The 24,310-nt window shown below is 44.4% G+C and overlaps 1 protein-coding gene across 6 annotated transcripts in view; it reads left to right on the forward strand.

Moving 5' to 3' along the window:
* The window catches only part of rspo2 (R-spondin 2), a 62,511-nt gene extending 39,624 nt beyond the window's left edge, over nucleotides 1-22,887 (forward strand). For all 6 annotated transcript variants that reach the window (XM_037075984.1, XM_037075987.1, XM_037075985.1 and 3 more), the window contains one exon: nucleotides 21,337-22,887. In XM_037075984.1, coding sequence (XP_036931879.1) covers nucleotides 21,337-21,452 — 116 coding nt within the window. In that variant the 3' untranslated portion in view covers nucleotides 21,453-22,887. The remainder of the gene's footprint in view (nucleotides 1-21,336) is intronic.
* The last annotated feature ends 1,423 nt before the right edge of the window (nucleotides 22,888-24,310 follow it).

Raw genomic sequence — 24,310 nt, forward strand, 5'->3', positions numbered from 1 at the left:
CCATGGCAGAGTCATTCATCTTCGGACCTTTAGAAACCCGCAGCCGATTCCCCATGTCCATCTTCTTACTTAAAGCTGCTGCTCTCCGACGGCCGTTTCCAACCTCTCAGCACAGTTCCTCGTCCGGTGACTGAGTTACGTCTCTGCGGCCTCAGCTGTGCGTAAAAGTGTCACTGTGTGTGCATCTTGAGGCTCTCTGGGCTTGTGAAGTGCTGCGGTGGCCCGTTTAATAAAGGTAAATTTCAGACTTAGGCATGTGTTGTTAATTCCCCGCCGCTCGACCGCTAGTTAAAAATCCCCCACTTGGCAAAGGCCAGTGAAAGGCAACACTCTTCAGTTCAAATAAATACAACGTAAAAAATGTAAGCGGCAGAAGTCAGACGGGACGAGATCCAGAGCCGTCGCATGGGATCAGCCGACCGACATTGTAAAATAATCACTTCCCGTGACTGATAATAAAGCGCGGTTCCAATGGGAGGAGAGGCCAGGTGATCAGGAAGTGGAGGTTAAAGAATTGACTTCTTCATGAAATACATACACACACTTTGCAACCCATGTGTCCCCTGTACCTCTTGAAAATAACAGGCTGTGCAATGCAATATCGTAAATTTAATCTCTGAATACAGTCTAGAGCTGTATGGAGTTTACAGCCGAAAGAAAAATTGTAAATACAAGAAGTGCTTTGTAATGATCACTTGGAACACGAGACAGTCTAAAAGTGAACACTTCTATCTGCTCTTCTTGCTGGACACCAGACACCAGTGTTTAGGATAAGCACAGGATTATATAACTGCAGACCGTAAAGATGCTGTGGATTAAACGGAGACGGAGGAAGCATCATGTAGGTATACACTATTTATGGAAATGCTTATCTTATCACCGTGGCTTGTATTTCTACATTTCCACATATTTAAATTACACTGGACGTCATCGACAGATCCCTGTCTCCCAGCTTAGCCGGAGCTGCGCAAGGATAACGTGAGCGATCTTCTTCTTTTCCCTCTGTGTCGCCAGAGATCTAATCCCTGTGTAAAACACACGCAGGCAGGGAAAGTAAAGCCCAGATAATGTCAAGAGGGGAGGCGTTTTCACAGCAAACATGAAGAGTTGTGTAAACCGTGTCTGATGTGTTCCGTACAGTGTAAACACCGTATATCATTCGCGCTGCTGGGACTCATTTGCCGTTCTCAGCCGGTGTTTGCCAGAACAGCCGTGTCCTGATAACACACTCATGAAAATGGCGGGGAGGAAAAGGCTGCGCGGTGCACATGGAGAAGACAAAACATGTGGCGGTGCACTGTCACAAAAGCTATTTTCATCCAACTGTCAGGCTAATTTTAGGCACGCTTTTGAAGGTTGGGGAAAATAAAAATTGGATTTGGACAGCAGCTGGGTCACACGGAATAGTGAGGCAGTGTTCTCTCAGGGTCCTTGAGTGGACCAGTGAGGTTTGCAGCAAAAAGGGAAATCATTTATTATTATTATTATTATTATTATTATTATTATTATTATTATTATTATTATTATTACAGTATTTTGGTATTTTTGAGTTTCATACACTTTTTATAAGAACAACATTTTGAATCTTAATGGGGGTTGGTAATCTACTTGTCAGTTTACAGGGGCACTACGTAGTTTTGGGGAAGACATTTTAATCAGAAGGGAAAGATCTTCATTGACTGATATTTGATGCCTAAACAAACTAAATAAACAAACTTTCATTTGTTTTGCTGACTGAATAAACTAAATAAAGAAACTGATCTTTGAACTGAATATAATGTCATACTGCTTTACTTTGTTTGTATATGGCGGACCCTGCCACCTTTTATAGCCTCAAACAGTGACCTGGGGACCTTATTTTCCACTGAAAACAGCTTGTTTATTCAGTCAGGGAAAAACAATGAATGCTTCTGAGTTTGTGTTATTACCTCATTGATATTGTAAATATTAAAATCATTTCTCCAAAACTAGACAGTGCCCCTTTAAGTGACCATGTTGAATAGTTTGACCTGCTCGTTTGTTTCTCGCAATGAGATTAAACAACTGCGGCAATATTTATTTGGTGTTCCCGCTGCTATTCATCACATTACTTCAATTAAAAAATGGCAATTAGAAAAAGCCTGCCATGCAATGTTTGTGAAATTCTGCTGTTTTCACTCAGCTGTTTAAATTTGTTGCAAATAACACTTCAATAGAAAAACATGCAAGACAATCCCTAAAGGAATACTTCTTCTCTCATGGCTGCTTGGCTGCTGCATGTGCCAGGCATTTGCATCGTACCCTTGAGATGGTAGAATGCTCTTCTATCCTCCGGATGGTGCTCTGGACGGGCTATAAACAATAAAGAGAGTTTATTAATAGCTGCTCCAGCACTATCAGCATTCACAGACTGGGTCTCTCCATCTTGTGAGCTGAAGGGAAGGTGAGGAGAGTGATAACACGGCAGCGCCTGGCTGCTGCATATTGATGCCATTAAGGAATTCCCAACAGAGATTTCCCAGCAACCCCTGTCATCGGATTCACTGGCTTACTAAAAGACACATGTGACAAGTTTCTACCTCATTTTTTTGTTTCTGATGCCCCTTTGACCCCTATCATTCCATCTGTGCATTTACCCTCTTCCTCTCTTGCCCATCCGCCGTCACTATAATCTTTGAACAACAGCTGCGTCTGCCACACCACTGACATTAGATGTTGAGTAAACAACTTAAAATGTTAAAGCTCTCGAAAAACTCCCACTTAATCTAATCCCTGATTTGAGATTTAAGAGGGAGTAAAGTCCAACACAAACACACCACTGCAACTCGGGCTAATTTCCAACAGTTTTTTTTACAAATCGGCTTTCAGATTCTCAGACGGCACAGGAGTCTTTATGGTAGGGCCCAGAGTGACATTCGTGCTGCTATGCTCTGTTCTGCTTGCTTGATTTGTAGGTTAAAAGAAGCTTCTTTTAACGGGCTTGTGTGGGTGCAAGAAGCGGCCAAGCACAGAGCGAACCCAGACGAGAACAGAAGTTTTACAATATGAAGTTATGGAACAGTAAAAATTCACGGCTTCACAGCAAATTTTGGAACTGATAACAGAAGCATATTTAAGACCTGGTTTTCCTGAACAGTGCTGCACAATTTACTCTCCGAATGCCTTTATGACTGCTCGTGAAGACTCACAGCCACCCTGCTGACCTCATGGAAAGAGAACGAAGGAAAAGCAGTGAGAGGCAGGGAAAGAGAAAGAACACATAATGATTATCTTTGGCCATTGGATTATGTACCTGTACTTGGAGAGCTACAGGCCTTTGTGGGAGTATTGATCTCCCGTGTGTGTAACCAGAGAAACCCTTTCTGCTGTAGGGCTCAGCCGAGGCCAAGCCTTCCATCCCATCAGTCATCCGAGTGCTTGGGTCCAGACACCACTAATACTGTCTGTCATAACTTCTGTGTGCAGTTTGTGTTTGCACTGTAACTGTGATAACTACCTCTTGCAGCCACGATGCCTGATCTATTCCCTCCGCCATCAATTTGAAACCCTGGATAAACAAGTTTTGCTACACGTCCTGCGGCAGGGGTGTGGAAGAGCATAAACCCACCTCATCACTCCTCTGCATCGTGACATCTAAAGGCCCTTCGAGGTCTTTGCCTGTATTTAAGGCCATTGGACAAGACGGAGAGGCGGGCAGTCATTTAATTTTCCCCACAAGCACCTACAGTCTGGTGCAGGAGACCAAAGTGAACCCAGATCCGCCTCGGATCGACCAGACCCATGAGGATTTGGTTGACTGGTGGGATTTACGCCAGGTTCTGTCTGAGCCAGTCTGGTTCTGCGGTGAATCCACAGCACTGTGGACCTCCTGGTCCGCACCGTCTGCGAACCATCTGCTCCAAACTCTCTGCTCCTGTAAACCGATGCACAGAGCAATGGTGATTGCCTCAAATCCGCTCTGGAGGAAGCTCAACCGCCTTGTCTGTAGTGCACAACGTTTGAGACACCAAACAATTCCGGTTTCTGGCAGTCCTTGCGTTCGAGCAAGCAGTTAATGCGCGTGCATGCATACGAGCGTGTGACACACAATTTTGGTGTTTATACTTGCTGAGCCAAGAGGTTTAGGCTCTGGCGAAAGATGCCATTCAGTTCTGAGCGTTTTAGTTACGCACTCAGCATGATCACATCTGAGTCTGGCCTGTGTTTGGCTTGGAAACCCGACATCCAAACACATTTCTGGATGTGTTTTTGTCAGATCTAGGCTTCTACCATCAGGCCAGCTTCTTCCTTAAACAGACGCACGCTTTCAACATGAGGCTAATTGATCGAATGTGTTCGTCTCTTCTCTGCGGAAGAGCTCACGGTGCTGTTTGTCCAAGCCAAACAACAATCGAGCTCTGCTCTGCTTGAGCCACCACTCTGAAGTCTACCCAAAGCACTAGAAAACAGAGATTTGCACTTCTGTTCCTTCATGTACTTATCTCATTATTCCAATTAATTTTCCCCGGGTGTGCTCTACGGGAAGTCAGGACTTTTGGAAGGGAGAGCTGGTGCGCAGATGACAAGTCCCGCTCTGATTTCTGCCACAGTGGAATGACTGGGTGATTAACGGTGATCTCTGGCCCGGGTAATATCATGGACAATCCGGATCAGTTCTTCCCGCCAGCGGGAGCGGAGTGAGGAGCATTTTCCCAGGACAGAAGGAGGGCTCTAATTGGCAGCCGCCCTGTCATAGTGATTATGTGTGCCTCACACCGCAGCCTGTTGTGACTGGGGGAGCCACGGCTTAATCTTCATTTAATAAGGCGGCTCCATAGGAGCTGACACAGTAGCTGGTGAGAAGGCCTCAGAAGTACTCTGCCTCCTTTGGACAGCATGGAGTGGCTGGCTCCGGACACAGGGCCTGAGACCCCTCGCCGCAGCCACCACCACCCACCGGACATTCTTGCATCGTTCATCTATTTAATTAAATGCTGCCGGAACTGGTTGTGAAGTTAAAAAAAAAATAAATTCAGCAACGTAATGATGATTCCCTCATGCTGTACGCACGACTGTGAAGCCGTAAAGCTGAGATGACACATAGTGTTTTGGAAGCTTCGCACTGTGCTGTAGTGAAATAGAGCATGGGTGAAGAGGAAAGACACATCAACCTGTCATGACTTGGCCTGGTCTCCAGCATCCCAATGCCAATGGCAGTTATGGTCACCACTGCGGTCACAGTCACAAATTAACACAAGTTCTGTTTTAGCTATCCCATATTTGCAAATCTCTGCCATAGATTATTCTTATTTTTTTCCCTCCATCTCTGCGCTTCTGTTTCATATCTCCTCCTAACCAGATGAAAATTGATTATCTGGGCTTGTATCTGGACAGGCAATCAACGCTTGCTTTATGCTGATAGTCTGAAACCAAACTTTCAGGTTTCTTTTTTTGCCTCTCGCGCATTTTGGCGGCATTAAATCTTCCATCGGAGGAGAAAGTCGTTACCAGTAGTCTCTGAGACTTCTCTGCCCTGGGTACATTCCTCATTTGGGGGGGCGCAGGAGGAGGAGGAGGAGGAGGAGGGGTCTCTGATTAACTTCCCACTAAGTGCCCCTGCTCCCTGACCAAAATAAATATGGCTGCTGTCATTTTGTCAGCAACTGTCTTCAGAGAGCAATATTTGAAACACCCCATGATCCTGCTGGCTTTTATATGGAGAATCCATCGTCATACCACAGGCATGAGCCATAAACATGTGGAGGCCTTTCAAAGACCGGGGGGGTGGAGGGGATGGAGGGAGGGAGCGGTGGAGGAGGAGGGGTCAGTGGCGCTCACTGGGGCTCTATACTCCACATTATTGTCATCTGGTCTTTTCCAAGCAGGAAGAAAGAGGAGGGGTGTGAGCGAGGGATTTTTCTTTTCTTTTTTTTTTTCACACTCCTTGGCCTAGTTGAGTTGTGGTTTTGCAGAACTGCCTCATGTACACACATTAGATGCAGCAGTCCTCCTATTTGTTTGACTCGCTTTATTGTGAAGCGTGCATCGGTAGTAATGCTTTTCCAATAAATACAAGCCAGCAGATGTGGGTGTCTTTCGAGAGTCAGTTGAATAGAGGCCAAAACATCATCAAAGGTTGGTGTTTACACCCAGTCACAACCGAAGACTGCACAGTTTTATGAAATTCAATCTAAAATTGATCGTTTGTAAGCTCAAACACCCGGGTGTTCTCACATGTACACGGTAGTTCAGTGGGACTTTATCAAACAGCAGGAACGCTGCGTTGGTTTGCGAGGCTTCCGTTGTCGTCTTCTGGCAGAGGAAATGAGGCATATGGGCCCGACATCAACAGCCCCATCAAAAACAGACGTACGCAAACAAACAAAGTGGCAGCAAACTGGAGGGGGAAAGAAGGAGGAGGGGGAGATACTGTACAGAAGTGGAATGTTTTCATGTTCTCATGCTCCACAAACGGGAGCTATTTCCCCCCGCTGGGCAGTATATGGGCTGATATTGCCCATGACACGGTCGGGGCTGTAAAGCACACCTTCGGCAAGCTTTCCCTCGTTGGGCAGCTTGTGCTGTTACACCCTGTGATTTTTTACAGCAGCCGAGACACGGTCTGTGTCTTTACAGGGATGGATGGCAACAGCTTGTGATGAGATCTTTGAAGTAGAGTTCAACTCATATACGGGGCTCCGTTTTGGTCTCTTATAAAAGACTTGATGACTGCCAGCCAGAGATGACCACTTGTGATACGATTTTTGAATCCTTTCCGATTTTATGTCAGAAGGCTGACCAGAGAAATCAATACAGTGAGGTGTTAAAGGATTTTATAGAGCGGCTTCAGAGGTGGCAATCTGTAAAACTTGTAATGAAACCTGCTCACCCTGCTTTAAAAAAAATGACGAGTATGGATTTGGAGTGCTATGATGTAGTTTTAGGCTCCTCCACCCTGACAGGCATAGACTTCTAGGAAAACTTTATTCCAAATGTTTGGAATACTGAAATGTATGGAATACAGGCACAGAATAACATCTGTTTCTTGGGTTTGACCCTGTGTAGCACAGGCCCCTGTTCCAGGTGTTCCTCAGCTCATATTTAGATAACCCGAGCTGTGTCATCATGCTACATCTCTGCACCTCCGCTCTCTGTCTGCCAGACCTCCAGTCCGACACCGCTGCCAGCTCTCCTGTGGGCCACAAACCCTTTCATCCCCAACATCTACGCCGCACCAGGCACACGAGGATGCACATACACGCTTCCAGACGCACACATTCACGCAGCCAGAGCGTGAGACGCACGTAATAGACACCGACAGACAATAAAACAGACCTCACAGGCAGAACAAGTCACCACATTATCTACCCTTTTTATTTTTTCCTTTTCCATTCTCTTTTCCTGCCTCCCACTCGAATGACACTCTCTCACATCATGTATCACATATCACAGTGCAGTGCTGTCTGAGGAGCAACGTGCATGTCACGGAGGAGGATGTGTTCGCGTGGCGCACATTGTTCGAGGCAGCGCTGCGTGCACTGGAGTTCTCCCTCTCCAGTGGTCTGGCTAGAGGAGTGAAGAGGGAAGGAGAGGAACATCTGGTGCACAGTTGCACTGGCTCAGCCACCAGAAGCCCCTCTCCTCTCCTCTCCTCTCCTCTCCTCTCCTCTCCTCTCCTCTCCTCTCCTCTCCTCTCCTCTCCTCTCCTCTTTCCACCATCCTTCCCTCTCTTTCTCCATCACTGGAGGGCGTCTTTATGGAGACATCACAGCTTTAAATTACAGCTGGTGATTCAGAGAGAGGTTGTGGCTTATGACCCACTCATGTCCATGAGCATGGACCCAGCAAACAGACATGCAGACACAACAAAATGCAAGTATAGGCCTGCCGGCCTTTGGCTGTGTGTGTGTCTGGGTTTTTTTTTTGTGTGTGAGCTAACAGTGACAAATACAGGGGGGATGCAGACTAAAAGCACAGCCATTATAGTGGTAAGTAGAGGCCAGGGCCAATTTACCACAGTTGTAGAGCACTACGCTCCCATCAACTAGAAAAAAAGCCAAACACTCAGGTGATGTCACAGGTTAGGGATTTCAACTTAACTGAGCATATACAGGCACAAGTTAGAGACCTTAACATGTTTTCTCACTGCATAAAACACAAGCACCAATCAACAAAGTCCATCTTCTGTGAGTAACTGAAAAGTCACTGGTTTGGAGCCAACAAGGGGCCTAACTCTAAATATTATCCTCTTACAAGGGTGATAGGGCATTAACTACTGCAGAACATGTCTGTCTCTTTAGCTGCTAAATTCTCCAGTGTTCACCAGCTAGCCACTAACTTTGTCATTTGTCATTGGCAGGCAGCGTAGAGTTGGAGAAACCATCTGGCTATCAGAGTATAACACCGGCTAACTTCAATCAATCAGATCAACATTAGGAGAGTACTACCACTAGCAGAGTTGAAAGCAGTTGATTAATCAAACGCCTACTGAAGCCCGTTGAGAGAAGAGTGAAGAAATATTTGCCTTCAGTGCTGGTCTTTGCCCTTTGCTGACCTCTTGAGCAGCCACTATTGCTGGTTTCAAACCAACAGCCACTTCTCTCGCTGTTTGCCACATCTTAACGACACACGCATCTGCAAGTAGTTGCTCAAAGGATGCCGATCTGTCGACCCGCTGTGGTTCGGGCACGAGCACAAAGCTTCTAGCCTGACAAGACAGATGCAGGATCAGGTGATAATTCTCTCTGGGTCGGTCACTCTGAGCGACAATTTTGAAATTGAATTTGGTCTTTTGACTGTTACTAAAACAGAAACATTCACAGTAGAAGTTTTAAAGTAACAGCGATACATACAGTGTGTTCTTCAAAAGAAAATGTAAAACACTTGTATCACGCTTCAGATCAAACACATGAGCGTTCTGTCTTGCCAGAAATACCCGTTATACTGCCCTGTCAGAGGACATAACATGATGGCCCCCTAAAGAAAATCTCAAGACATGATTGAGTGGTCGATGTGATGAAACTCGACCCATTCCAGGTACCATATCCAATCCCTTCAAACATAAACTCTCCTTCCCGCTGGGTGGCAAGGTTCAGGACCGTGATCCCAACAGGCCTTGAGACATTTCGTTCAGATTAGTGGGAGCTTAAGTCTCCATTTGATTTGATTCCTTTTCTCCGTCTCCTGCTGCATCTCTGACAGATGCTGCTGCCTTCTGGAGTACACAAACCTCTCCTCTGCGAGGTGAGACCCTGAAATGACCGTTGAAATTGCACTGTAATCATACACAGCTAAAAACAACAAGAAAATGTCTGCCATATGCCTCGGAGCCCTCTGTTTGTGTTTTAGTGAGTCGGAGGTGGATTATTGACAGAAGTGTGCGAGCGGTGCCTGGATAGAGGGGCTGAGCAGCGGTGACTGTTATTTGCCCGTGTCTGTGATCAGATCTGTCAGAGCCACTCAGCTGTCTGTCTGCCCGGTGTTTGACAAGTGGTTGATGCAGCACAGGCCTTAGAGAGGATCAAGCCCTTCCTGAATTGGCTTTACCTCTCTCCCCTGTGCAACAGGAGCTCTGGGAACACATCAAACACATCCCCCCCCTCCCCGCATTTTCGTCCGCGGTGAACCAATGAACTATTTTTATCAAAAAATATGAGCGGGCTGTTGGATCATCAGAGGAGACTGGACGGACATCAGCGCCTTTCGAGAGTTAGTCGAACACTAAAGAAAACAAAAAAGCGCCAGTCGGACTTGATTCCCTTGTCACTGGCCATCACACGGGGATTGCGGCATGATCCTGATGGCCCCTATGTCTGTTTTACTGTCTAAGCCCGTCTGATTTAGCTTGGCTCCCGACTTGTTAGGGTCTGGTCTCTGTTTTGGGACAGTTGTGCTTCTATGTCCAAACATGTGAGGGAATTCCTCCTGGGGTTTCCCAGTAGAGAGAAGGAGGGATAAAAGGACTTGTGCAGAAATGAGATATAAAGAGGGAATCATGCTGGACAATTTCCTCCGAGATCCCCCCCCCCCACTGCCATTCCCTTAAGCAAAGCCCCACAGAGACAAGGAGGATGCAGACCAGGAGGAGTATGTGCGCGCATGTAAACATGTGCATGGAAACGCTCTCACGCACAAGCACACGTTGTTTGGGATGCTGGAGATGGTGATTGGTGTGGATCACACATGGGCACTTTGTACCGTCTCAAAATAGCCGTAACTCCCCCCGCCCCACTTAGAAATTGTTGCTATGCCTGTCATCTTTCTCTTCCTGCCTGGCACATATGCAGTTTTACAGTGATGTCACTGTTAGATATACCATCAAAATGTTTTCTGCTTTTTGAAACAATAAGTTCTAAGTGATTTTAAACAGAGCTAAACAACATCTGGTTCTCTCATTTCTAACCAGCGGCCGTTGTTATTTGGCTGAATTTACAATCATCATAGGGCAGACCTTATTAGCTCTTTCTGTCCAGCTAACTGAGCTAACGTTAGCCTAAAGGCCTTCTTACACCAATGGTAGATTTTTGTCTGCAGAAAACCAAACGTTACCCTAACTCTCAGGCGGGCGGTACATTTTTTTGACATATCTCAATGTCAGTGGATTGCCGTCCACGAAAATATGCACTTAACTAACAAAATCCTTTGTTTCAACTTCCAGGTCATACCTAGCTTGCTGACAAAATAGGAGAAAAACTTGTGAATTTAGTTTCCCATGTCTGGCATGAAAAACACCACAAACATTACCTCAATCTACAAGTTAAGGATGGCACGTGGCTTAAGATTGCCCAGCAGCTGGGATACAATGAAGATGAAGCTGATATTTATTTGCTAACGTTATTTGTTGGCTAGCCACAACGGCTAACATAAGCAGCAAATTTGGGGGTCCATAGGGAACGTATTCAGCCTCATTCATATAGCTTAAGACTCAATCTGATCGTGAAATGTATTTATTAATGCTACTACAAACATATTGGCGATAGTTTGCACCGGACCCAGTGTTTAAAATTGTCATGCAGCAAAATCACATTTGGATTATCTCTATTGTAACGCATTGTACCTCACTCGTTGGAAATGTCCTTAGGTCCCATAATAAGTCAGATTCCCCACCAATTGATAATCCGTCTACATGACATGAAAATATCTAATCAGCATTGTCCTTGTATTGGTGTGTAGAGCCTTTAGGTCCAGGTATTATCAGGCTAATAAGGAAAAGATCACACTTTTATTGCATTCTGACATAACCATTTGGCAGCTTTGCTTTTTTACTGCTTTAAATTTGAACACAAAATGTTTTCATTTTTACAATACAACAGAAAAAAGTCTTTTAGGATTAGGACTCTCCGATGTTTGGCAGATGCAGCGCTATCTCAGTAAATCAGTTTGGCTCTGTTTTGATCCAATAAAGAGCAGAACAGAGCTGCTAATGTTACACTAAACTCTGATAGAAACCAATGAGTGACTTCCACACAGTGGAGGAGAACCACACGGTAGATAAGCTCGCAAACTCAATCAATTACACTTTCATTTTCCATGGTGCACCCTGCCATGTAGTAGTCAGTAGTTTACAGTGTTGACAAATTGTTTGTAAAAATCCCTCCTCGATCTTACGGCCGCAGTGGGCTGCAGAAAGCCCACTGCCTTCAGCAAACCTTATTGCGTGCCCCCCTCATGGCTCTGTTAACAACCATTTTATTCCTCTCCATAAAGTGGGGTGGGGTGCTGTAATGCGGCGGGATTGTTTGTGAAGACCTTGGGGCTCATGAGAGGGGGCCGAGGCAGGTAAATCCCCAGACCAAGGCCCTCTGTTGGGGGTTGGACCCCCCCCTCAACCCGAGGCCCCAGACTTACATCAGACTCCTGGAAATGCAGATTCACCTCCTCGGACAAACAATGAGTGTTGTAAATATTTGTCTAACATTGATATATTTAATATTAGCTAGTCCTGCCTTGATCCACTGTCAGTACGAGGGTGCTTTTTAAAAGTGCACAGTTAATCCTGGTGGGGTGCTGGTTTACACAGAGAGATGGTGATTGGTGAGGTGGAGTGAGTGTGTTTTATTCTGTTAGTCAAAGGGATGCCAAGCCTGATTTGCTGTAAAACGGGAAAGGTAGAGCTTTTACAGCTTTTATTGGCTTCCACTTCTTAATGGCACAGCAAGGATAATGAACGGTGTCGAGCTGCAGTGACACGGGGACGGAGATGACGGTTATATCGGACTTTCTTGAGAGCAGTTTGTTATCAAAGATTGAATAAGACAAATAAATGCATGCTGGATCTAGCAATCTCATGTCCGTTAAAAATGATTGATTTCATCAGCCTGGTGCAATACACTTATCGGAAACAAAGATAAATGACTATCATAACTCCACGAGACTCTTCCTGCTTTGAATCACAGCTTGTGGGAATTATGAGATGGATCAAAGCCTTTATAGATATCGCATCTTGATACAGAAGAAATGGAAATCAAAGTGGAGCGCTCTGGCCCTTCTCTTTCCTCGAGTAAAGCGAAAACAGAGTTCACATCTGTTGTAATTTCCCAGCTGGAATGATGAATTTGCTACCGTATATCCCAGCAGGTTTCCTGATCTTGGATACGCGGTCACATTTTAAAAACCGCCCCCTATTCGTCTGCCGCCGCTATCTTCAGCTTGCTCTGCCTCGCCCCCGCACACACAACAAATACAAACACAAACAGACCCACACCAGTAGCGGGCCTGAAGGAACTCCCTTTGATAAGTGCTGAGCTTTATATTTTTCTCATCAGAAAATGAAACACAACATTAAGCCATTCATTAAAGTCAACTAAAGCTAATTATCCCTCATTTGCCCAAGTGCCCATGGGGCAGGAGAGCCCCATATACTTAGACCCAGATGTGTCGATGAGTCAGTCGGGGAGATAGCAGACCGCAGAGGGGGCCGCTCAATTCTCTCATAGTCCTGCGGTTTCAAGGCGCATCGGGCTCAGCGGGCCAGCCGTGATGCCTGTTCGCTGCCTGGCTGCTGACATTACTCCGTCATGACACCATTTTCTGTGTGAAGCCACTGCAAAACAGCAAGCTCCCATTTAGTGGGGAAAAGGTCGATAATGATCAGTTATAAGCCTTAATTCAAAATTGAAACATAAAGAGACAGTGGCATTCCTCACTAGCTGGCCCATTTTTCTATGCTGCGCAGTGGGTTAGTCACGTAAACACCAGGCTTTCATTAAAGTGAGCCGTCTATGCTGCAGGGGGCGGCAGTGTGCATATAGATTCCTGCTTTGCAAGCTGAACTACAAGTCTTTACATTCTGGCAGCTTCATGTGGAAGTGGGGGAACCGTAACAGTTGGCAGGATGTCACAGCCCAGACACCATATATAACATCCTGTGATTTTACTCATCAGGTCTAATTTCTTACTCCTATGTGTCTGGTTCCCCCACCAGACATTTAGAAATAATGGCTGAAACCACTTTACCACTGGAATGATGAAATTTAGGCCCAGTCACTGAGTCCAGTTGTCTCAGGATGAGGCATCTGCTCACTGCAATTTAGGAGAGTCATTTGTGTTTTGACGTGAACCTTATATGAAACGCTTTCCGTGTATGGTATATATGAAGCTGTTACTAGAGTTTTATTAGATTGGATGCTATTCCCTGTTGAATCCACAATTTTTAAAGCTGGGTGCAGTTATTCTTATAAATCTTGCCTAGTGCAGCTTTAAACTAATAAACTCTACATGGATTGGTTGGAAACCATCTGCTCCTGTGTGGGACCCTTTTTAACTTCCCCCTAGTCAGGACAGTTAATACTGCTGTTGTTGAAAAGTGATATGTTTAATGAAAACTAATTTAAAGAGAGCAACTGTAATTATATTTGTTAACACGGCCGGCCATTCTGTTTGCCTTTTATTTACATCGGGAGATTGTAAATTGCTTTAACATATGTTCTGAAGTTTTAGAGTTATGAGGTTGCAGAGCCTAATTTGATTTGGCATGGGAAAATAAAACAGAAGATCCATGTAAGACGCTTGTGAGCCAGCAACTGTTGTAGCCTAATGTTTTGCTAGCATAGCATGTTAGCCAACTTGGCACATCAGTGATAGGCAGTGAAGCATTTATTATGTATTCATTGCAGTAATGTAATACATTTTAGATGAAATAGCCTATCATGTGTTACTGTTTCGTAGATGCTAGGTAGCTGATGCTAGTTTATGCTATATTTTCACATCTTATCGTTGTATCTGTTATTACAAGCAATCTAGCAAGAAAAAACAAGCATGTTAGCTTCTGACTTGTGATTTCTTGAAATCACATTGAAAGTGTTGGCGTCAAATTCAGATACAATCCAATATCAACATTAATATAATTGCTGATTTTTGATTGATTGATCTGGTGTGACTGCCAGGTTAGCACTAGTGCAAGGTTAGTGCTGTTTATTACACAGATGCTTTGAAAGATTTAATATACTGTATGTCAACACTGTGAGTATATGAAGGATTTCAGCAGTGTAAAAGTGAACGACCGAAACCTGAGAAATTGTGCCCAGAGTTTCCAATTTGGAAGTCTGACCTAGAGGATTATTCTGGTTAATTTTTCCTAGAATAGTAGGAAGAAGTAGTTCACAACTTTCCAATATTTCTGGAACACAGTTTAATTGTTTAAGTGAAGGCATATGAGCGGTAATAGCTTTGGAAAGCCAGTGTTGGAAGTCGGCCTAATTTAACATCTGTCATGGAAGGCTTGGACATGATAACCTACCGTTGAGCGCCCGAGCCAGAGGTGGTAACCCAAACAGCACGGGGGTACAGTTCAGTTCCCCGTATTGTGAAATGTAGCAGAGCGTGACTTTGACCTCTGGAGAGAAGCTTAAATGTTTGGGGTCATCATCTGTTCTGTAGCCGTGCTTGGCAGGTTGCGGCTGCTTCTCACTGGTGTGATCGACCCTCTCCAGAGGGGAAAAAACACGCTGTCTGTGCTGACCATTGAGCATATTAATCACCGTGTCAGTCATGCATGTTTTGCCGGGACTTCTCTGCTTAGAGAAGTTAATCTCCGAGCCGGGTTTTCTCTTTAACTTACTGTCAGTGAAACGAAGCATCAAAGAGCCCAAGCGCTGAGCTAACCTGCTTTTTTAATCTCTGCGCAGATCCTCCGCCGGGTCACAGATGAGAAAATAATGACCGACCTAATCCCAACATTAGCTTTTTAAATCGGAATGCGTATGTTTTAAATCATTCTCGCCTCGCAGCGTGGTGATAGTAAGCAGAGCACGGGGGGAAAAGGGGAACGAAAGAATGAAAAAGTGAATGAAAGTGTGTGATCCAGAGTAACCTTGTTAGGGCTAAGTGACGCTGTGCAGAGAGCCTCTTGTCAGTTGGTTGGCAAGATGAGCTTCTTGTAAATGATTGTCCTCTCTGTCAAAAGGCTGATTTCTTTTTTCCTACATCTGACGTCTGCGTTTCTGCCACAGTATTTCCCAGTAGTGTTCCTCCCAAATATTGTAGCCGTCTTCACTTTGTCCAGGCCTGTATTTGTTACAATTTTTTACACTTTTCATCTGTATTATGTTCCCCCTGCTGCCTCAGATGTCAAATCAGCCTTCCAAAGTGCCATTAGAAGTTTTGGCCTACCTCTCGCCTACGCCTTTAATGAACCGCGGGTCGCTCGAGGTCACAACACTGTGTCCCACCTATAAATCAGCTGAAAACTAAGTTCAGCGGCAGTATAGGGCAGTGTCAGCATCCGTAACCTTTTCCCAGACAGAGGAGTTGTCGGTGTGCGAGTACAGAGAGCACTGGCTGGCTACAGATCCTTTCCCCTTCACAGCATTATAAATGTATGTGTGAGGAGGCCCTTAATGGCTGCTAATCCAATTTCTGCCACTGAAATCAAATCTCACTGGCGCCAGTAGTTCTCTCCTTCCCTCACAAATAATGGCCTCCGCTTTGGCCTGTTTATGAAAAAGACGATCCGCCAAAAATTCCGGCTTTACCTTCCTTAAGTCCACCCGAATCTTCTTCAAAATTGTTTTGATTTATTTATTTTTTTTCTCCCCCTCCGTGTCCTACAAAAAGTTATTAATTGACCGTCTGCGTCGACTGGAGGGGATGGGGTAACAGGAGAGCGGGGGGGAAGAGTTTTCAGTAGTATAGGATCCCATTTACCGTATGTCTTAATGCCTTCTCGAGGTCAGCCATCGATTTTTTTCTCAAACCACAAGCGATGGAGATAAGATTAGGCCTTCGATTCCTGCACTGCCGCCGGAGCCGTTAGTGGATGAAATCACCAAGCCTGTGCCGACAGTCGGTGCAGTGCTGTTTTGTAGCAGGTCATGGCCTCTGTGATTATAGGGTAACATATAGAAAAGCCCCACATTTGCCTCGGGGGCCAGCAAAGAAATAGAGATATCTTCCAGAATATACTCAGTGAAGAAAAAAAAAAGGTAAATACGCCTGATTTTATAGGAATATGAAACTGTGATATTATGCAGACTTCCTGTCATGTAAACTTATGCATATTCTTGACTTTGGTCCCTTTTCCAAAACAAAGATATTAGCTTTGACACAGATGAAGGGGAGCTTTGGCTTTGGCTTCTTTCCCCCTGGATATGGATTTGAATGATTATCTTTCAGAGCATCAGTTGGACATGTAGTCATATTGCCATTCCGCAAGGAGATATTATTCTGGAGCGTGAGCCTAATAATATGATAGATCTAACGGTGCTTAACTCTTAGTTGGATCTGCACCATGCAGTCGTCTCGATTATTGCTGAGAGCCTCAAATAGCATCGCAGGGACTCGGAGAGGGGGAGAAGGAGAACGGAGAGGGACGGGGAAGGAAAAGAAAGAGCGGTGGATCTCGGCTGGCTTTGAGAGGTTATTGAGGAACGTCCACCGCACTGCGTGCGGAGGAGTTTAATATTTCTTTGCTCACTGGTTTGGCAGCCGATGAGATTGGAAATGACACTAAGTATTTCTCAAGCGCACATAGGTGATAATGATATAGAAGCTCACCATAACTGATGCAGAGGCATAGAGGGCACATAATCATTAGCAGATAGATAAAAGGAAAAAAAACCCACAAAGGTCATCTCTGACAGCGGTAAACAAGCATCCCACCACAGGATCTGCTTCTGATTCAGAAACACAAAACATTTTGATTTGCTCTCGAGACTTTTGTTTGTTTGCTTGATTAAGTTCTCGGCTGAGACTCCAAAAGCTCAACGTCAAGCTGGCAGTGGGAGATTGTATCTGTGAGGGGAAAACTAAACATTGGTGATACTGTGGTTTGCTATAGTGATAGTGAATGCAGCCGCAGCGGAAAGAACAGTATAAATAAAGATGATAATTTTTTTTTTTTTCTGATAAAAGCCATAGTCTGATTTGACCCTTGCAGCGCAAAAACAAAGACAGAGGATGATTTGAAGCCGACTGTGACTTCCAAGACGAAATTATCTCTGCATGCTGTAAGATTTATGAATTTGTTCTTGGTTTTGAAAGCAATTGAGATGACTTAATCATTTCTTTCCAGGCAAATTAAACTGTTTCCTCTGTGAACCCTGGTAATCAGCTTAAGTGATTACATCGCTCGTAAATATGAGATGATGAAAGCTCAGTTGTTCAGACCGAAGTGCCCTGAGGAGAGGCTAAATGGGAGTTCTGGGGTAGATATGATAGACCATCTCACTATGGCTGTATCAGATGCAGGGGGAAGGGGCTTTTGTGGGGATTGGTTGCCCTCTAGCTGTCAGCGTTGAGATTAATTTATGAAATATGGTCTGAAATAGTTGTGTAGGTGAGTTTAAGAAGTGTCATCAGTCAGTTTGGGACATCTGAGCCGAGGCTGAAATGCAACGCTGTTATTGAGAAGCCCGATTGGATTCAGGTTCTGCTGGGAAAAATGTTGGCTCATAAAAGTCAGATTGTATTAATAAACAAAATTAATCATCGGGGATTGGTTAAAGGGACATTTTTTCTGCTTAGCAGAGCTGCAGTGTGGAGTGGATCAGCACACGCAGCATTATGAGAATGCGTACAGTATCCAGATTCAAAAAAGGGATTAAAAGGGTAGAATTTGAAAGCGATGACTGGAAAGCATCAGGCATCAGCTGAGTTTATTTGGTCCCCGCTGAAAAGATGTTTGTAGCTTTTTCTTTCTGTTTTGGAAGAATTTTATGTCCGGTGCCTTGATGGCTGTCATCAGCTTCAACCGAAAGCACAACATAAAAACGAAGGAAAAAGTCTTGGAAGCAACTGCCCCACAAAGAAAGACTTATGTTTGTCTCCTTTTTTTCCTCCAAAGTGCTCGTCAAGCTACTAAAACTAAAGAAAAAAATAACTGACTAGATTTTGACTAAGAAAAACAAGATATCCATTCATCAAAATGGATATTTATCATTTAGAAAAACAGATTTTTCAACAGGATTAGGTACACTTATTTATATAGTGCAAGCTATGGCTCAGTTTATAGGTTTTAGCCTACTTGCTATGGCTTTTGCTCGAGCTAACAGTTAGTGTAATGGGAGTGCAGCTCAGTAACAACAACTTTTAAAAGCTGTTTACATAGAAATCATAGATTTCAGTGGCGGATTTTTATTTTGCGCACAGAGGAGATGTCAATAACTACGATTAAGCCTACACTGTACATTTTTAAAAATGGACTTTACCAGCAAAGTAAAGTCTATTATTAAATTTGAATTGTACACGCTAAAACGTTTCAACAACTTCAAATGAATACTCTACATAGTCATTTTGAGGTTCCTTGATTTTGGGGAGTCTGAGCATGTACATCTTAAACCAATTTGACCAAATGTGTTTGTAGTAGTCACTGCATTTTACCTTTGCAGAGCAGACAAGTCCAGAGCTCTTGGACCTTTCCAACCTAGGCTGTGTTGTAGCTTGTTGTCATTAGGGGAAAGGAGAGAAACATGGAAAACAGAAGGAAGGCATCAGAAAATGGTTATTATTTGGTCCAAGTTTAGTCACAAAGACTTCAAAGGTTGTCTTATCAATGTAAGATGACCAGTCAATGTAAATAAAAAAACCTCTCTGCATTTTCTACCTCTCGAGCTCAGACGCTCAGTCTGCATTTGCAGCTGCTGACTTTGTTTCCTTCCTGCAGTTTTGTGTGTGTGTGTGTGTGTGTGTGTGTATATATAAAAATGTGTGCTGCGAGCGCTGTTGCAGAGGAGCGTAAAACTCTTTGGATCACAGATCTCCTGCCCAGTCCTGAACAAGCCAGGAAAACTACTTTTTAACTTAACTCACATAAGTATTTGTGTTTCAAGCAATTGCTGTAAATGCAGGCCTTTTCACTTTAAATGCAGCCTTGCGTCCAAGGAATGGTCCAGGAGGGCTTTGCCCGTTACAGAGGGAGTTTAGTGCTGCACCATGTGCTTTATTGCCATCAAATGTAATTCATCTTGAGTTGATTGCACTGAAAGCCGTGTTTGTCATGCACCTAGCAACACTGTTTTGAATGAAAATTACCTCTTTAAACAGCAATTAGGAAAACGGACCTATAGGCCAAATGCCTTTCGGCTTCAGCCTTACTTTGACAAACATTATCATAGCGTAAATCATGCAAAAAATCTAAAGTGGCATCAGCAAAGCAAGTGTACAAAATCCTCTGGCACCATTTTCATTTGGAGGGCATGCGATTTTCGATGGGAGAGATGTGAAAGTCGCTTTCAAAGGGGTGATTTTAACTAGGATCTGTGTGAGAGAAAACTTTATTGCCATGGCTCGGATTGGCAACGTGACTCAAAATAACAAGATTAGATTAATTGCAGGAAATAGCTCTGAGATGGTTTGATGTTTGCATGCATCTGTATTATTCGTTGGGAGACCCTATTAGCAGAGCAATATCTTGCCTCCTCATGCGTGTCGGCTTAAACGAGCGAATGTTTTCAAATCTACCTCACAGTGTAGCCCTGAGAAAGGGAAATAGGTCTTTTGTAGGTCTGCTTAAAGGGCCATGCCGCAATGCCAGACCATATGAGAAAGGCAATTAGAGATAGTGGCACATTTTACACGCCGTAACCTATTTTTTTCGTGAGAGAAAAGGCTCGAACAAGTGCAGTAACAAGGACCCGGGACCAGGCAACTGAAAAGCGAGACTTGTTTTTCTGCAGCCCTTTTCCTGTGCTTCCCCCCTCAGCGAACCGTAGCGTGGCTTGTTTCTTTGTGTTCGAGATCAGGATCCAGATATCGTCTCATCATCCAAGCCTTACTCCACTTTTCCCCCCATTAGATTTTCTTTTTCCCTCAGATTCCCTCACACTCACTCCCCCTCCCCCACATCCCCCCTCGCGCACATACATCTCGCACACACACCTCGTTATCTTATTTGTGGCCTTGGCAGCCAGATTGTTGCCTTGCGGTTCGGTAGCCAGAGTTTTCTCTGTCACAGAGAGCCGTGGGTGCAGAACCCTCCACCACACAAAGCTTCCATGAGAGCAGGAAGTCGGCTCCCAGCATGCCTTGCCCATCCCAGTGAAACCTGGGATGGATTAACCTTGGGCTGGGAGACCTCTTCAACTTGGAAAGAGAGTTATGCAACCTCCCATACTTATCTCCCCTCTGTACGGCAGTGACAGTGAAAAGTGTTGGGCTGAGCAGATATTTGTTTGAAACTGAGGTTCAGTCCTGAGGGTTGGAGCAAACGAAGACCTGATATGTGGTGCTCCCTCACTTACGGGTCACCTCTTTAGGCGAGCCTGCCTTTTTCCTTCGCCAAAGTTGTGTAACTTGTCAGACATCACTGTAAGGGCTTTTTTTGGAATCCTTAGGAGCCATCAATACTCTGAGTGTACTTTGAAGATTGTAGCTATAATCAAAATGTTTCCAAAGGGGTTTTCTTCCCATTCCAACACCTTTTTTTTTTTTCTATTAAATCCTGAACAGTGTAATCAAATCAAAGCTGACACCGAAGAAATGTCCCAGTTTGGAGTCTGGCTGACTGTGTGGAGCTGTGGAGTACTACAGCAGTACCCCTGGCGCACTAAAAGCAAATATGCTTAGCGCTGCACCACACAGCTGCCAACAGTCTCTTTGTAGTAAGGCCAGGTCAGAGAGGTCAAGGGATGGACTGCGTTTCCGTGCAGATCTTTCCACGATAAAAGTTACCTGACAAGTGCTCAGATTCTGAGTTTGCTTTCCTTATGTGGGCATCAGTCGCCTTACAGGTAATCGTATGAAAGAAAAAAAAAAAGAGACAGATCCAAGCAGATGAAAAGGTACATTAGGGTTGATTGCATGACCACGATAGAAAAAAGGGGTCTACACAGTACATTAGCAAAGGATTTTTTGCATGAGGCTGTTGGTATCGCTGAACCGTTGTGTGGGTAGTACTGACCGGAGGGTTAACCAGTTCTCTTCTTTCTCTCCATGTATTCCCAGGTGGCTCAGGGAAGCACCGAACTAAAGAACCAAAGAAGAAGAACAAGCAAAGGCTGCGGTTTCGGGCCCAGAACCAGCACAGCGACCACTTGGCCTCTGCGCGCACCAGCCAGTGAGGACTGAAACTACGGACTTCCCATTGAACAAAAGAACCAACGCAAAGCTGCTAGCCGCTGCTGCACCCATATTCTGACCGACGACTATCCCCCCAAAAAAACCCACCACCTCCCCTAACCTGCCTCCCAGACCAACCCCACCCAGGACACAACCATGACTCACAAGTCCGTCACTACAGAAGTATAAGTCTATATCAGCATTACCACACTAAACACACGCTTCACGCCTCTGCCTCCCGCCTGCTTCTCCCCCCTGCTGCAGTGACCAGCCAGGTGACTCTGTTCTCTCAGCCCCACGCCCCCCCGCCTCACCTCGCCTCGCGGACCTTTACAGTTGACATTACTGAACTCATTTCCCCGTCATTAACAATGTCATTAACCGTGCAGGGTGATGGAAGACGGAGAGGGGGCAACTAGAGACTGTGGAGGCCGGAGAGCTTGAATGGAGGGAGGTGGACAGAGGAGGTGGAGAGGGAGTTGGCAAGCTAAGCTGCTTGCAGAAAAGGGAGGGGGAGGGTGGGTTGAACCAGGGAGGATAAAATAAGGATGGAAGACGAGGAGGCGAAAGAGATTCGGCCAAAGCAAAGGGTGCCGATGGACAAGAAAATGGCATCTTGAACTGAAAGAGAGTGTTTTTTTGTTTCCTGTATTTATGTCAAAGCTACCCTCACCTCCCCCTCTCAGCAGAGATGGAGCGTTCCCATGTGTGGCCTTTACGTTATGTACATTTTTGAGAGTAATATTAAAGAAATTACCATGCATAGTTGCAAAAGTATTTTATTCTCAGCACAAACTGTTTACGACCGCTTTATGCTCTAACTGTATAGTGTGGATAAAAAAGAAGAAGAAGAAGAAATTTAGTTGTTCGATTAGCATGGCAACAGACTCATGTGTACATAGTTTATCTAATTATGAAAGCTTATTACTGTATTTTCAGTATTGACTCGTTCACCGTTCTAAATGTTTTAGAGATACAAAGGTTGTAATACCGAGCTACAGATTAAAATGATTAAAAAAACAAATAATAAACATAGCCGCCACATAGCTATTTCATTTATATGGTATATATTTGATTATTTATTAATTCTATTTTGTACTTTTTTTTCTGTTGTTGTGAGATTTTGAGATTTTTTTTTTTCTTTTTGCCTCATACTGTTACTCTTATATGCTGAAATATTCTTTGAGTTCCCTTATAACAGTGCATATCTTTAACACGTGGAAACGTTTTTTGTCTGATGTCACGCAAAGTGTTGTATTCCATTCATTTGACCTCATCTACTGATTTCAATGTTTTAAAAGAAGAAGAAGACGAAAAAAAAGACAAACTATGCTTTGACATATTCTAGGTTTAATAATTAGGATCCAGCAAATGTATGGTCATAGGACTGCATATGTGTACATTGTGTTTTATTAAAATACATTTCATGTGACTGTATGATGAAGACTTCCATTATTGTCTGTGGATGGCTAATAATATATGTGGCTGAACTCGTTTCCTTGTTTCACTTTGCTGTGCAATTATGTGCTTCTAGACACATTTGTGAAATCCATCATGTCGCACTGCATGACACAAGTGCTACCTCCAGCCAAGGGATTGGCCACGGTCGATTTGAGCCTTAACAGCATGACGGCACTGTTAAGGGTTCGTAATTCACTATGACGTATCCTCGCTAATGGTACAAATCCAGCGCACGTCTTTGGTGGCATTTCACTCCCAACGTGCCTTCTTGGCAAGGATTTTTAGCTTTGACACTTGGCTTTCATTGCACACACACACGTCCGATCACCCCTTCACGTGATCGGCACATCGCTCGCTCACGTTTATGCTCCTCAAAACACATCTAAACACACAAAACAGTCGTCTCTGGGCTAAATCTGCCTGGTGTACGAGCAAAGTGGAATGTCTTAATGCAGGTCACGCATAATTTAGCCCAGGATCCGCTCCGTGGAATCACTGTCCCCGTAGAGAAAAGAAAAGCGAGCTGGATCTGCCAGACAGCTCGTGGATGCACAGTAGCGGATGAATCATGTTGTGTCACATATATCTCACCCTGGAAGACACAGACCACAGTGTTCCTGCTCTGCCCCCCTCCCCCCCTTTCACACATGATATTTTCCACAGGGAGGCTGTCAGTGTTGAAAGACCGAACTCTTTATACGCTTCGTGTCCATCTTGAGACAGCTTCGAATGCCCGAAACGTCTTTCACAGGTGTTCGCAAAGTGCCACTGCATGTTTTACACAGGAGGTTATTCATTTTTCACAGCTCGACACCTCCAACCGGTGATGTTTCAGTGCAGGGCCTCGAAACTGACAAAATGCAAAAGGTTATCTGTCGGAAAGTGTGACTGAACACATCACAAATGAAATAATAATAATAATAAGCTCCGCGGATAAAGCTAACTTTTGTCATTAAAGGGCAAGTTCACTCAAAATGAAATCATCAATCATCTGCTCACCACTCATGCTAATGGAAAGTCCGGTGAAGTTTCGTAGTCCACGAAATGTTTCTAGAGCTTCCCAGCAGATCCGTGTTAGAGCGCTCTCCTAAACAACCGCAGTGGATGGGGACTCTTAAAGCGTAAATATGTAACTGAAAAGAAACATGAAATGGCTCCATACAGCTTGTCTGCTGTTATCCAAGTCTCCAGGAAGGCCAGAGATACCGAATCGATTTGAAAAGACGTTATTTACATTCTCAGATTGGGTGCGTGCTACCGATTTTAGCTGAGCAGCTTAAGTAAAGATTTGGGCTTTAGATCATGTCTGTGCAAATCAATTTTACACACATATATTTTTGTGAGGGGGGGAAACTTTTGCTCAGTGTGTATCAGTGTTTTCCGTTGCGCCAGCTAGCCA

The sequence above is a fragment of the Acanthopagrus latus genome, chromosome 17 (genome assembly GCF_904848185.1).
Source record: "Acanthopagrus latus isolate v.2019 chromosome 17, fAcaLat1.1, whole genome shotgun sequence".
NCBI lineage: Eukaryota > Metazoa > Chordata > Actinopteri > Spariformes > Sparidae > Acanthopagrus > Acanthopagrus latus.